This window comes from Cyclopterus lumpus, chromosome 19 (genome assembly GCF_009769545.1).
Source record: "Cyclopterus lumpus isolate fCycLum1 chromosome 19, fCycLum1.pri, whole genome shotgun sequence".
Classification (NCBI taxonomy): Eukaryota; Metazoa; Chordata; class Actinopteri; order Perciformes; family Cyclopteridae; genus Cyclopterus; species Cyclopterus lumpus.
The window spans coordinates 1,202,395-1,216,018 of record NC_046984.1 but is presented as its reverse complement, the minus strand read 5'-3'; the positions used below and the strand labels follow the sequence as shown (position 1 = coordinate 1,216,018).

The 13,624-nt window shown below is 42.2% G+C and overlaps 1 protein-coding gene across 2 annotated transcripts in view; it reads left to right on the top strand.

Annotated features, from left to right (window-relative positions):
* rbfox3a (RNA binding fox-1 homolog 3a) overlaps nucleotides 1-8,328 on the top strand; it is a 172,037-nt gene extending 163,709 nt beyond the window's left edge. For both annotated transcript variants that reach the window (XM_034559377.1, XM_034559378.1), the window contains 4 exons: nucleotides 891-930; nucleotides 1,094-1,158; nucleotides 5,133-5,211; nucleotides 8,284-8,328. In XM_034559377.1, coding sequence (XP_034415268.1) covers nucleotides 891-930; nucleotides 1,094-1,158; nucleotides 5,133-5,211; nucleotides 8,284-8,328 — 229 coding nt within the window. The remainder of the gene's footprint in view (nucleotides 1-890; nucleotides 931-1,093; nucleotides 1,159-5,132; nucleotides 5,212-8,283) is intronic.
* Nucleotides 8,329-13,624: the final 5,296 nt, after the last annotated feature.

Below are 13,624 nucleotides of genomic sequence, written 5' to 3'. Positions count from 1 at the left end.
TATACTAGAAATAACTGCTTTACTTCTGAATAATTCAAACAAACAGCAAATATAAGTTCTTCATTCTTTTACCACATGACCTACTTCTCTCTCTCTGGGAATAAAGCACAATTACAAGAGAAAAGGAAAACAGAGCAAGTGATTATTGGGCAGAAGGTGATGTAACACCACATTTACAGATGTGGGGCACTCTTATGTACACTGACCGCTGCTGCCCCTGTCCTCGTTCACAAACTACATCAGGGATCCTAACCCCGACTGAATGAAGTGACATTCCCGAACATTCGTTAACACAATTCAAGTTACTGTGAGGAACTTTTCATTGTAATACTGGTGCCTCCACATGAGTAAACAAGACCCTCAGAGAGAAGATTGTCTTTTTCTCTGTAGTTATTTGTAATGCTCGTCATCGGTACCACCGGCTCGGATTCAGCATAGAGTCATGTAGGTTCACCAGAAACTCACTAAGCTGAGAGTACATCGGGATCTCCGGCAGAGACCAGCCCACCACAGACAGACCCAGAATTGGGCTGCAGCCTTCGCCCTGCAGTTGGAGCTCCGGTGGGAGGAGGAGAGCTCAGCTCCCGGCAGCAGCTTCTCCTCCTACTCCTTCCTCGCTGCTCTGCTGGAAGCCAAGGGAGGCACAGGAGAACCAGAACCAAGACTGAGAAGGGCAGACTGTTTAAAACCCGCTGCATTAAAATTAGAGATTTTCCAAAAGGGGACTCTGGTTCTAGGAAACACTACTGTTTTTGTCCACTGGGACCGCCAGATTTAACACAAATGAAAGTTCCTCAAAGTACCTTTAAGTCTCTTAAAGTGTAACAGATCGTTAACTAAAACGCCATACCATCTCAGTTTACCTCATGCGTGACATCTTCTATCAACAGTGTGGTCTACCAGGATGGCTTTTATGGAGCAGAAATATATGTAAGTCAAGTCTATTTCATGTATTTTAATGTATTCATCAGGAGGGGTTTTCACTATGATCAATCAAGAAGATAATGTGTCCTCAGCAATTGATTAAATGTGTCAACTTTACTCAGCTGCATGTTGGTTTGAGGTGGTTTTGAACGCCTCTGTCTCTCCTCAGGGCGGGTATGCAGCGTACAGATATGCCCAGCCAGCTGGTACTGCTACAGCTGCATACAGTGACAGGTATGTTGGCAGCCTTCTTCCTTCTGAGGGTCACTTAAAGGTACTCTGTTTACACTGCATTGTAAATTGTTTATTTGAGAGTCCTTCTCAAAAATAGTAACAATTGATAAAATAATTCTAACCTGCTGAATCCTCAATATATATATTTAAAACCCCAGTTAGTCCACTGATTTTCATTTCCTTAAACTGAAAGGTTTTTGCCACATTCATTTACACAATAAACGCAAGTGTTATGCAGCAAAAAGTAACCAGATTTTTCGGAGCGAATCAAGGCATCATCCAATCAGGTTATGCAGATCGGGTTGGGCTGCGTCTATATTTATGGCACAGCAGCACAGGGGCAACTAGTCAGAACCAAAACTTTATTACTTCTTTCAACCTTTGCAGAGATCCACTCCTTCTGTTCAGAGAGTATTTTATGCATTATCGTCTATTCTTCACGCCTCCAGTGCAAGTTCTTTAGAATAGAATCATTTGTAGAAAGAGGAGGAATAAATATTGACAGAAACGTTATAAATGAGTGTGCTCACTAGTCTAGAAATGAGAATGCAATGTGTTAAAGTATAGTCATATTAAACCAATTAATATGTAACTATAATGGCTATGTATTGGACTGGTGTGTGCTCTGTTAGGAGTCCTGTTTTATACCCAGCATGGACATATGGCTGTAAGATCCATAAAAATGTATCTATTGCTCTAAGTTGTGAACTCAGTATTTTGTCCAAGTTGGGTTCCGTACTGATGGCTGAATGTGTCCAGTAATCTGATTGGTCCTCTGAACTTGACCTGGTCAGGAGCAGCTTAGCCCCCAGCAGAGGTTACCATGGCGATCTACCTCGGTTAACAGTAAGCCAGCTTTGAGATTAGACAGCTGGCTGGGCCATTCATGTTGCCTTGCGATTCAGGCCACAGGAGTAGATGTTGTCACGCTGTACGCAGCCTGATGAACTCCACGGAGGCTCACCTGGACAGATGATGAGCAGAACTAAAGACCATTTAACATCCTCCCACGGGGCTGTGGAGCAGTATGTGTGAGGCAGGAGACAGCAGTTTGATCCACTCCATCTTTCCATTGTCATTCGCCTTGGACCTGCTTGTCACCTACTCACCTCTGATCCCTGAACCTCCAGGGACTGGTACCCTTCCTGCCCAGAGCTGCTACCCCCCTCCTTCTGCTCAGCCCTCCGGGAGCCCGCACTCTGCTAGTGATCCCTCCAGAAAGTGATATTGGTTTATAGAAAAACATGTGTGTGTTGTGTACACCCGCTGCCACTGCTGTCTACAGTAGGTGTGTGTGTGTGCATGACGGTGCTTGGGGAGCTAATCTTAGGGAGATTGAGCATGTCAGGGCCGATAAGAAACAGCCACAGCAGGAGCCTGTAGGCCCCCGATAATGTAAGATTTATCAGAGGCAGGAAGCGAACGCTGCGCTCGGAGGATTATGAACACGGCAGAGAGGAGTGGAGCAGGTGAGGGGGCACGTCCCTCTCCACCAGACTTATTTCACTCCCTTGCTTTTTCTCCTCTCACACATTCCCTCTCTCTTTGTGGCTGCAGTATATATCCCCCTCCACGCACACACACAGCTCTTATACTGTGTCTCTCTCATTCTATTTTTGAAGCTCTCCTGATTGAAAGGGAAGCCTACCAGGCGGTGAGGTGGAGGTGAGGCAGAGTTGAGGGGAAATGGGAGAGAGGCTGGGGGGGGGGGGAGCGACACACTTTGCTGTGTGTCGCTCCTGGACTGTTCGATTCTACTGAAGACAACAATTACTGGATTACTATTGATACTGAAGAAAATGTATGGACATGTATTTGTGTTCATTTAGGAACATATGTCCCACACCATTCCACAAGAAAGAGGGTTTCCTTAAACTGTTTAGATTGGACTGAGACTAATAAAACAATGATAGCAATTGATCATGTAGAGCCCTAGACACTACCACAACTTCCTTCCTTCCTTCCTTCCTCCCCCCATGTACGCTCCACTACCTTCCTTTCCTTAGGTCTCCCTCTGTAACACATAGGCTCACACATAGCAGTGTGTCCCCCACCCCCCCGCCCCAGCCTCTTATCTTTGCCCTCCAGACCTACGTTGGCTTCCCTTTACTCTTCGGGGAGAATAAACAAACCAGACAGGAAGAGAGGAATATAAATAAAGTGGTCTGGTGGCATCAGAGAAAGAGGGATGGAATGAGAGAGGAGAGGAGCGTTGAGGGAGGGGATTAGTTCCAAGCCAGTGCTGTTGAAAAGACTGGAATGTAAGCCCCAGGAGACAGAGAGATACGGGGGGAGATGTTAGTCAGGGGGCACAGAAAGAGGAGGAGGGGAGAAGGAGGTAAAAGAAGAAGACGATGGCCTAGAAGAGGGGAAGGTGTAGGACACCATCAGAAAAATATGCCATATCTCTCTCCAAAAGTATTTCCTTCTTTCTTTTAGCTTCCTGCTTCTAGATATGTTTTCAATCCTATATTTGCTTTTCTTCCCCCTACGCCGTCTGTCTCTGTTTCCCCACCACAACATCATGTTTCTCTTTATTAATAATCTCATTTCTCCCACCATTCAGCCATCTACTACTCTCATCACTCTGCCCATTTCTTTTCTTATCTTTCGCTCTCTTTTTTTCGGCTGACGTTACTTTTATTGCAATCCCTCCCCATCATCTAGAAGATAAAACACTTGTCCCCTTTTTCTCATAAATTGAAACGGGTAAAACAAATCATTGCAATCACACACTCTCACCTTTACAACGTACATTTATAGAGACACATCGATTGCATTTTCATCCCAGGATAGTTCTTAGCGTGAGTGAGAGGAGGAAATGATTATAGATCTCTCCTTCGGACCCCAGTTAAAATCGACGACCCAATACCTTATGTGTCTCATGCATACTCATTGTGGTTGGTTGGCACTCCCTATCCATTATCAAACCTATTCAATCAAAGCCAACATGCACAAGGTTTATGTCTGCTGGTTGGAGTTGGAGAGGAGGAAACAATTAACAGAGTATTTCCCAACTGATTAAATTCCCTTTTGATTTGTACTGGTCCAAAGAATCCATATAGTTTTATGTTTGGGGAATAAGTCAAAATGTCATTCTGATCATGAATCTACGGCCTCACATACAGAAACTTCCTCCTGAGCTGCCAAGCCTAACCTACGCTAACTGTTCAGGAGATACATTCAGGATTATATATGTCCAAACTATGGGAAGTGCTGGAAATATAATATAGAAGTCAAAAAATAACAATGAGTTTGTTCAATAAATGCAACATTAAAAGTAATTTCATAATGTTTGAATTGTAATCACTCCTCCTAGAACCGTCGAAAGTAGAGCACACCTCTAATCTTCCCTTAGCACAGTCACTCCCAAGCACTGGGTTGGGGGCCCTCAACCTGGTCACAATATCCTTTTTCTCTCTCTCTCTCTCTCTCTCCCTCCTGTTGTCTCCTGTCTGTCTGGATTACTACAATGGGAGGAAAGGTAAACAGGGCTGAAAGTTCTATTTACCACAACAAGCAAGCAGGCTAAGAAACCGTGACGTGTTCTGTCTGTCTATTGATCTCAACGGCTCGGTTTCAGTACCATGGACAGTGCCAACGCAAGCGCCCCTTGAGTATCCCTTAATTAGTTAAGAGATACTCATTTCCCCATTTCACAGCACACACGCCCACTTGCTTAGCTGTGGGGCTTACAGTTATCACATTCCCAAATGTATAGGCACCAAAAAGCCTCAAATCCCCATCAGCATACAGTGCGCCCGCCGCTACATATGGGGCTAAGGAGGTGCAGACAGTTTATGAGACACCAACATGGAAAAGCTTGTGAGCCGAATACTGGCATGCTTGATGAATGCAGGCCCTGATGTTTGCAATACATTCATAGAGTGTGTTGTGCTTCATCTGTCCGACTTAAGGTCATTCTACTATATTGTCACAGTAAACCCTGTTTGTACCTTGTTTCTCCTCTGTAGTTATGGCAGAGTCTATGCAACAGCAGACCCATATCACCATGCGATTGGTCCTGCAGCCACATACAGTGTGGGCACTATGGTGAGTCTGTTCCCAGTTTCTTAGCTGCTGACTAAATGTGTGTGGCATCTTGGTGAACCGGAGCTGGTGCAGCATCCTCACACTGTTGTCTTTGATACCCCGCTGTATGACACACGTACACACATGGATGTCCATTTCACAGGTTTTTAAGGTGTACTCAAATATTCATATGAACTGAATTACTAGCAGTAAATGAATAACTTGCTGACAGGCTTTGATAATAATAATAACCTAGACCTATTTTTACTCTTCGACTTGTTCCTGTGAGTTGTGTTTCCCTCTGAGAGACCATTTTAATGTTTTATGTGAATCTTTGCCACTTCAGTAAATGAAAAAGGGACATTGCCTTATTCTCAAACTCCCCATTCAATTTCATTGGCTGTAAGCTCCTTGCTTCAAATCCAATCGAGACTAAGAATTCCCCCCCACTGAAAACAGTCTCTTCAAATTTTGCAAGGGGGAGAGTCGAATGGTTAATGTTTGTTTTTAGCTAGCTTTGCAGCTAACATCAAAGATGAAAAAAATATATATATTTCCAAAAAAAGAAATAGAGCACCCCAGTAGATGGGGGAGAAACTGAGAGTACAATTTGTTTTCTTTTGTGGGTGTAGGGACTTCCTCCAAAGATTAACGACCATCTAGTAAATGCTTCAACGTGCCGTGGGAGATTAAAGTAGGAAAGAAAGATAGAGCACAAAAGGAGGAAAAATAGGAGAATTAAAGTTTTCAGTGGCAAGCCGGCTGCAGCCGGAGCTGCTGCTCAGTGCAGCGCCTTGGACAGACGAGATGAGGGCTGACCTGCTTGTGTTGACCAAGATGGAAAGGGCCACCGCCTCCCCTCTGTATCCCCCCCAAACTGCCCCCATTCCTCCCCTAGTGCAGCTGCTAGCTAAAAGCCTTCATTAATTACGACGTTTTTTCCTCTTCATTTACTTAATTAAAGCAGTGGCCTCTGTTTTCCTCCTTATTACTCTACACGTTCTTCTCTTTTGTCTTCAAATTACTCCTCCCTTTTTCCCCACTCTCCCATATCCAAACACTACCAATGTGTATTCTCATTCAAATTAAGACATAACACTGCATTGATCTTAAACTGTGTGATATCTCACATTCTGAACTTAAGCCCCAAACAAGGACAAACGTGTCAGGTCAAGGTAATACTGATAAAGGCAGAATTATTGGTTGGATAACACTTTTTTTCAGATGAGAATAATTTCAGATCCTAATGAATCCACTCGCCTTGCCTTGTGTGATTATTGTAGGAAGTTCTATTTTTCTACGTAAAGAGAAAATATTGGTTAAATTTGATTAGCGCTTCTTTCAGGTCCTGTTGGACAAGATGTCACATTCTGGAATAGGTTGGCCGACTCTTGTGGGATGATGTTGTTGTCAGCCATGTGGCTGCAGGAAACGCAGGCAGGACTGGGTTACCAAGTCTCTGAGTTGGTGTGACGCTATAGATTCCAGGTGTTTTTCCATAAAGGGGGCTTTGCTGGTATGAATGAGGCGCTGCATATTTCCACACAGTGCTAACGTTTGTGTGGAGCTTCCAGGTATTCAGCTAATTCTGTCCACATTGGACTATTCCACACCTCACAATGTGCGTCCAATGCTAACATGCATTGTCAAAGCAGGAAGTAGTAGTGTGTCCTCTATGGCATGCAGCCAGGTAGAGGTCGGATGGCAGGAGACCAGAGTCTGCCGTCCCATCACAGACCTGCAAATATAATGCTCACCTGTTTAGTGAGTCATAACCAAGATCTTTAGCTTAACTCTTGAAGTTAACGATGGAACAATACCTTCATAGCTTTATTGACACAACAGTATTTTGCATTATAACAAAACAAATAGCATTCTTGTCTGGCAAATAGGTTGGTCTGAACAGAGAGCATGGAGAGAGATAGAGAGACAATGTTCCCTCAGTCTCTCTTCATCTACGCAGAGGGAAAGAGAACCATCGTGATTTTGTCTGAAAAAAAGATTCTTCTGATACCAAATACTTTAGATGCCTATGATGCAGGTATCAATTTGATATACCATTATCATATAGTTTAAATGTGGCACACTAAAAGGGCGGCATGTTTTTATTAAACTGGTATTGGATTGGTATTGTCTAATATGTAAGTGCAGGTATCTGACTCTGTATTGTAAGGAAAACATGTTATCAGAACATCTCTAAAAATAAAATGACTTTGCTTTTATTCCTTTTTATTTAATGCCCTTGTTGATCTGCTGTGTATACAGTGAAACAAGCCAGGATGGTTCATGGAGCAATTGTGTATTGTGATTATTTGTGATTATTTGGTTGTGGATTCACTGGACAGCTTGTTAAATGTCTCCATCGTGTGAACTTAAATGAAGTTTTTCAGCTCACTTAGCTTGTACTGTGTCTCTTGGTGGTTTTTACAACCGGTGTTCCATTTCAGAGATATTTAGGCTTCTGTGTTTGACATATGTGGGGCGACTATGGGTCAGTAGTTAGCATGCCCGTCTTTCAATCAATGGGTTGGCAGTTCAATCCCCACCCTAGTCGATGTGTCCTTGAGCAAGACACTTAACCCTGCATTGCTCCCCGTAGATGTGTCTATGGTGTATAATGTAAAGTGCCTTTGAGTATCTTGAAAAGCACTATATAAATTAAATGGATTATTATTATTATTATTATATGTGGCTTCAGGTGTCTCATCAGACGGTGGTGGTTGTCTCGTGTTCGTCTCAGCTGTGTCTGGCAACAGATGACAGGAACTGTCCGTGATTCAGTGACTTACTCATGTTTATTTTGCTCAATTTATTGTAATACTTGGTTGAATGTTATCAAGTATAAAAAACTATAAACTAACTTAGAAATCCACGATCCAGTACATGCAACAAGGACACACACACAATCCCCGTCTTTTACTTCACAAATTCCCCAACTACCTAGTGCACAAAATGTCCTCAATTAAATCAGAGACAAGTGGGAAAAGGGAGGAACGTTTCTTTGGAGGAAAGAGAGAAGTTCATTTCAATATTAATATTACAAAGGTTCTACATTGAATACTGATTGGAGCTTTTTCATCTTTGATGTTGCAGGCTAGCCTTTACAGAGGAGGGTGCAGTCGCTTCACTCCCTACTAGAAAAGAGAGAGGCACGCCCCCTTTCCTTCCCCGCAAAACAGACACAAAAAACAGCAACAAATGAAATGACTAAATAACCATCTTCACCCTCTTCATGGAAAAATAAAAATAAAATGCTTCCAGGTGGCACATGTGACCCTGAAACTCCAGAATCACTGTGAAGTTGCTGCCTCATTTACAGAGTGTACACATTGTCATTTATTGATGTAATGTACTTATTTTGGAAAAGAACGTTTTGTTACTCTGTGTTGACTTGAATGTATTTGTATTGACATGTGTGTGGTGGTAAACAAGACAACAACAGTCAATGAAGACAAAGGAGGGAAAGAGTATAAATGGGTAGCTCTTAGTCTCCCTCCATCTCACTCTTTTCCTCTCTCAAGTTATTGGTCCGCAACTCAGCTCCTTCGGGGTGGCCTTTTGCGCTAGTTTTAATTTAATTTCATTCCCCTATCTTTATTGTTTTAATTAGTCATTTCCCCCATTTACATTAAAAACACTAATGTTCAGCAATTCCAGTTTGAGCAACAAATTTCCGATTGGATTTATTAAGTAAATGATACAGCCATTCCACCCCCTCAGAGAACTGGCTCCATTCTAAGTGAGCCAATAAAGGGAGCTGAGTTTCAGACCGGCGTAATGGGACTCAGAGCTGGGGGTGAAACTGCAACAAATCGCTACAAGGAAGTGATGCATTGTGAAACCCAGAAGGTGAGAGGAAGAGCGTGATGTATTACTGAATATTATTGCAGGAGGAAGTGATGTATTAGCAGGGTGTGAAGCAAGAGCTATGACAGCCATTGCAAAAATAGGCTGCATTGTATTAGAGCCCATTGATCGTTGGCCTAGTGCCAGAGGCAGGAGGTATCCCATTACTGCTGAATGGCTTTAAAGGAGAAAAGCACATTATTTCTGTTTCATGTCTCGACAAGTCCTGCTCATGCTATGCACTAATCCCGCATTTGCTCATTATGCATATGTAGGAAAACTGAGTATGTTTGACCCCTTGGTGAACAGATGGGAGGTTGTGATCCTCTTGAATTTAGTTGTAATACTCACACAATACAAATATATCTTAATAACGTTTTAAAGTTGCAGTGAACATGGAAGCTAGTATAACAGTGGCTATGATCAGTTAAGTTTATTTCAGATTGATCAAATACATTTGTCTTTTCAATAGTTCAGTAAGTCGCAACAACCTTTACACATCTGTCCTTTGCACCAACACTTTTCTGGCACAGTTTCTTTCTTGGATGTAGCTAGGTAGGAAGTGGATGTCCACATTCTGAATATTAACGGCAAGGCTCTGATTGGTTGTTTGTTACACTAGGAATCAGCTGTCAATTAGCACACCAGATGCATCTCATTTGCTAAAGATGGCTGAATGCTAGCGAAGCTGGCTTGACCTCTCATGGACCAGACCAGACCCTCTTCTATACTGTCCGGTATGGTCCCTAAAGGGGCATGTTTAGTGACTGCCCCATTACAAATATTCAAAGCAATTAGATTCAACACAGGAATGTTGGCCAAATGTACCATTACTGTACATTGTGTCCCCACATATGTTGACCAGAATACCTCTGAAAACAAGAGCTGACATGTTTACTAAAATACTGAGAAATATAGAATAGAATACTAGTAGATTAATAATAGTAGTTTTAAACCAATACGTAAAGCCACTACTGAAACCATGCATTGGCTGTGTCATTCACTCTTGGTGTGATAAAGATTTTAACAAAATACCAACCGCCAATTAACATTTTTGCAGGTCACCAGTAAGTCCACAGGTTGATTTTGATATTATTGATAGTGATCTAATGCAGGAGTTTCACCAGAGTGTTTTGAGTGCTTTGGTAAAGATTGGCTGAAATGGAAACACTAATAGTGTTATTAGTTCATGCCTCCCCGTCTCCAGGCATGCGTCTTCTCTCTGAGGGAACAGGTTGGAGACAGACAACGATCTGGGATGTTCCCCTTCACCCACAATGAAACGGCCTCAGACCGTCTTATTGGATGTCAAGTAAAAAAACGAAATGTGGGATCCTCAATGCAAACACAAGATCTCTCAATGGCTTCAGTTTGATTAGTTTCCAGGGGGATGAGTTGTCACCCCGGGCTCTAATTCAAGAGCAATAGAAAGGAGAGAAGCACCAAAAAGAGCAGTAAAGCCAGTGGATAGATGCTCAGGTCAGTCATTTCAGTTTAAAAGTCGTTAGTATCATCTGCAGTCAGGACTAGTTCTTCTGTCGGTTTTCCTCTCATTCTCTGCTGGGAGATTGACTCTCAAGGTGACCCCCCTCCCATGTATAGTGTGTTTTAATGAGGTTGTCAGGCTGGTATAGAGAAGCAGCTTGATAAGTCTGCTCAACTTAATAACCTCCAACCTGCATCAAAACCCCAGCTCCCCGTAATGTAACCGGTCGGTAAATGTTGTCTCAGTACCTAGCTGGACTCAGTTGATGCACACGATGGGTAGCAGAAGATTCATAAAGTTACTAAGACAGATAACGATAATTGTTTTGCAGTTTGATGGATGCATTTATTGCATTTATCTTTGAAGTAGAATAGAACTACATGTGCCACTGAAATTCACATGACACAAGGATAAAATCCGGGTTGTTAACAATTAATAGATGAGATCATGGGCCAGAAATAGTTGCGATGCCCAGTTTTGGAAGTTCTGTAAAAGGCAATGTTAGTTCATTTGAGTTAGTGTGCAATACATTTAAAATGTATGCCTGCTTATCAAAACGTTGCTCTGTAGCACCCCCAGTGGCCAGAACTCCCCAGTGGCATTAAGAGCATCAAATCCACACCATTACCTAATCACGTTATCGTTAGTTAGTTAGTTAGTTAGTTAGCTGGTGATGCGACACAAGACTCAGTGGGAGTTATCTTTGTTTTGGTTCAAATGATATTTCCATTACTCACCAAATTCTGCCCAGCTGACTCCTAGTCGCAAATAAAAGCATATACTGAGGAGCATTCAGATGCAACATTTAGAAGTGTGAATCAAAATGTGTTTATTAATGTTTACAGTGTTGTCAGTCATGTGTGCTGTTTGTGACAAAAACAGAAACAGTCAATTTTCTGGGAGGAAATCCCAGTGTTTTATTGGACACTATAACCAAACTCGGAAGTGAATCTTTAACATAAGGATGATATCAGCCAGAAATACGGGCAGATGAATGGTCTCGCCGTGTACACACTCACACACATGTTGAGGAAACATACGCTAAGAGCAGCACAGGCAACTCTCCCTTATACACCCTAGCATTCGCTTACACACCAATCTCACTCGCTCTCATCCAGGCACACACACACACGCTCTCACACACACACACACACACGCACACACACACGCAAACTCCCCCACCAGTAAATAGCATCTGTGCCTGCTGTGTCTGATGGGATCGTAAAGAGGGGAGTCACTAGCGCAGGAAGAAAGGGGAGCGAGAAGAGAAGCAGCAACCGAGGCAATTTACCCCACAGATTAGAGATAAGAGAGTTCAGTCAATAAGCACTGATCTCATTTGAAGATATACCAGACTGGCTAGACACACACACACACACACTAGTTGGTCTATTGCTATCACTGTTGTGTCTGTCTGCAGACTGTCTTGTCTAGCGTTCTCTTGCTGTTTCCAACCAGGATGAGGCCATTGTTACAGTAAATATGGAGTGGACAAATCTCCCAGTCCCTGTTTGGCTACAAGTCTTCTTCTTTTTCTTTACAAAGATAAAATGTGGCCTTAATCTAACGCGGCTGCTGCCTCTTAAGACAAGCCCCGCCACTCTACAGCTTCGCCCACTCTTCGTTCCCACTCATAGTTCAGACTGGGCATTAGTGTCCATGCTACTTTGTGTTCCCAGCTGTGGTGTGCAGACCCATTACAAAGAAAGAGAAAGGATGTTTCTCTCACTATCAACAAATCCAAACTGAATAAAAAACAGTCCTTAAAATACCGTCTTCCTCTGTAGAGCTCCATTGTTGTGACATGTTCCCTCGTCGCCATGAACACACACATGCACACACTGTCCATTATTTTTCCCTCAATCAAACATACACACACTCCTGCTGCCACAAATATTCACCAGTGAAAGAAATGTGGATCAATCCGCCACGCTGAAAACAGTCCCAAACAAATGCTCTCTTTCTTCCTGTTTGAGTGACAGTTGTTAAAGTGACCAGCTGTTTCAGGACATTGCTTAGCGTTTTAGTTTTTTTTAAATCAATGGCAGAAAATATTTTGGTTTGGACAAATTAAAATGTATTAAGAAACTTGCATTACTAAAACAATATAACATTTGATGTCCTGCTTTATTAGGTCTACCTGACCTCACGGTAGCATGACCTCGCTGTGTGTAAATCTCAATCTAGTTTTAGAACCTAGTTTTATTGCATATTCCTATATTCATTTCAGAGGAAAGTAGGGTTTATAGTGGTCCAACTGCAGGTTTGTTAACATTTAAAAAGATATACAGTATATTAAGGTATTTTACATTAGGCATAATTTTGTTGCAGCAAAGCAAGTTTAGATCTTTCTTCATTTGACATTGATAGCTTGGACAGATGTTTACTCTTTTACACAGAACATGTGTTCTCTAGAGCAGAATGCTTCTTTCAGTGGTGATGGGATATCGACTGCTTTTATTAATGCAAATACAAATATGTGTGTTTTCGTTTATCCATCGCTCCTCCATGCACTTTACAATTTTAACATGTATGTTTGTCTTAAGGTTGTGGAAGTCATTTGCTAGTAATTGTGTAACATAGAAATAATTGTAATAGCGTAGTCTTTATTAGTCTATTATTTAGAGTCGTATTAAGAATATGTTCTTATACTACAGAAGATAAAAAATATATATATAAAAAGAAGAAGGAAAAATGTCTTCCTTTTGTAGAGTTGTGTATCAATGGTTTGGGGCCGGACAACATTTTCTATGACAAGAAAAGTCGTTTTCCTCTGTTTATGTTTGGATCCAGTTTGATGTCTTTCTGTGTTCCTGTGGTCACATTACTGCGTGAGTGAGGTGTCTCTAAATAACCTCTCCATCTCCAGACACTTTATGTTTTCATCTGCTGCCCTTCTGTTTCTCAGGGCTCGTCTCAGTCGGGGAAATGGAGAGCACAAGTTTAAATGACTGTCAGTCTGTTTCTTGGTTTTATGACATCTCTAAACCACTGAGCCTGTGCTGAGGGATGAAGCTGCCCGCCAAACAAAAACTGTCTTCAAGGTTGCCATTAATGTGAAACAAAGAGAGAGGACTGAGGTTTCTCTTTTTCATCAGTCCT